The sequence below is a fragment of the Morone saxatilis genome, unplaced genomic scaffold (assembly GCF_004916995.1).
Source record: "Morone saxatilis isolate NCDOM2014 unplaced genomic scaffold, NCSU_SB_2.0 Contig23, whole genome shotgun sequence".
Taxonomy (NCBI): domain Eukaryota; kingdom Metazoa; phylum Chordata; class Actinopteri; family Moronidae; genus Morone; species Morone saxatilis.
In genome coordinates this window covers 12,912,724-12,913,656 of record NW_023339796.1, presented here as the reverse complement: position 1 = coordinate 12,913,656, position 933 = coordinate 12,912,724, and the positions used below count along the sequence as shown (strand labels likewise).

Sequence of the window (933 nt, the reverse complement as noted above, 5' to 3'; positions counted from 1 at the left end):
ACAGCCAGCCAAGAGGAGGAATGCATAACCTTAACTTTGAGGAGAAATACATCCAGTATATGGGACATTTCAAAACACATTCATAATGGACGTTTGGTTCATATTATCATATTAAATATGCTGTGTGTGTTTATGGGCTTACTGACCTCCTTTCCTCGACAGTTGTTCCTCTCAGCCCACTCCACCATAACCGTGGACTTGACGGCATCAACGGATTTCACCGTCGCCAGATGCACTCGACCTGGTTTGCACGTAAACAAGGTCGAGGTCAAGCTTTGTTAAGGACACATTATTCTGTGGGAAAGTTGCAATAAAAAAACAAAACCTCAGCTTACCATCACTTCGACTGATTTGTACGGATAGTCCAACGAGAAGTCTGGACAGGCCGTTCTCCATTGTATCTTCTCTGTGCTGTAAATCCAGGTAACGTTAGCGTTGTGGCAACGTGCTAACTCACGCTATCTATTAGCTGTATCTATAAACTGTATGCTGCTTTCATCGATACTTTAACAAATATATAATCGAACTGCAATCGTACTATTCTTATTTTATTTGTTTGTTTATCTTTTCGCACCCGACTAACGACAGAAGCCCACTCACCTCAAACTTAACGCCGCCCAAGATTTAAACTTGCGTTATTTCCGGATACTTAAGAATCTGATTGGTCCTCGTCATGGCATCGTGTGCGTCCTTCTTCTTCTTTGGCTTTATTATATCAAATCCGAATCGGCGTTATACTGCCGCTACCTGGTTCAGTTAGGAACTACCTCTGTAATGATAATCAACTGTAATAGGCCAGTTATAGTAGTATAAGCTGATGTATAGGCCCATTAGAAGACATTATACCTTTTGTACCACAGGGGTACACTTCAGAGAGCAGCATACTTTTTTACTTTATTACAACTTCTTACAGCAAAGTGGATAGAGAAAAAA

General features: G+C 40.9%; 1 protein-coding gene across 1 annotated transcript in view; it reads right to left on the bottom strand.

The window, feature by feature from the left end:
• kif2c (kinesin family member 2C) overlaps window positions 1-763 on the bottom strand; it is a 7,859-nt gene extending 7,096 nt beyond the window's left edge. Inside the window, exons 1-2 of the mRNA XM_035670051.1 lie at window positions 336-763; window positions 147-241 (exon numbers count right to left, since the gene is read on the bottom strand). Of these exons, the coding sequence (XP_035525944.1) occupies window positions 147-241; window positions 336-396 (156 nt within the window). The 5' untranslated portion in view covers window positions 397-763. The remainder of the gene's footprint in view (window positions 1-146; window positions 242-335) is intronic.
• Between the last annotated feature and the right edge of the window lie 170 nt (window positions 764-933).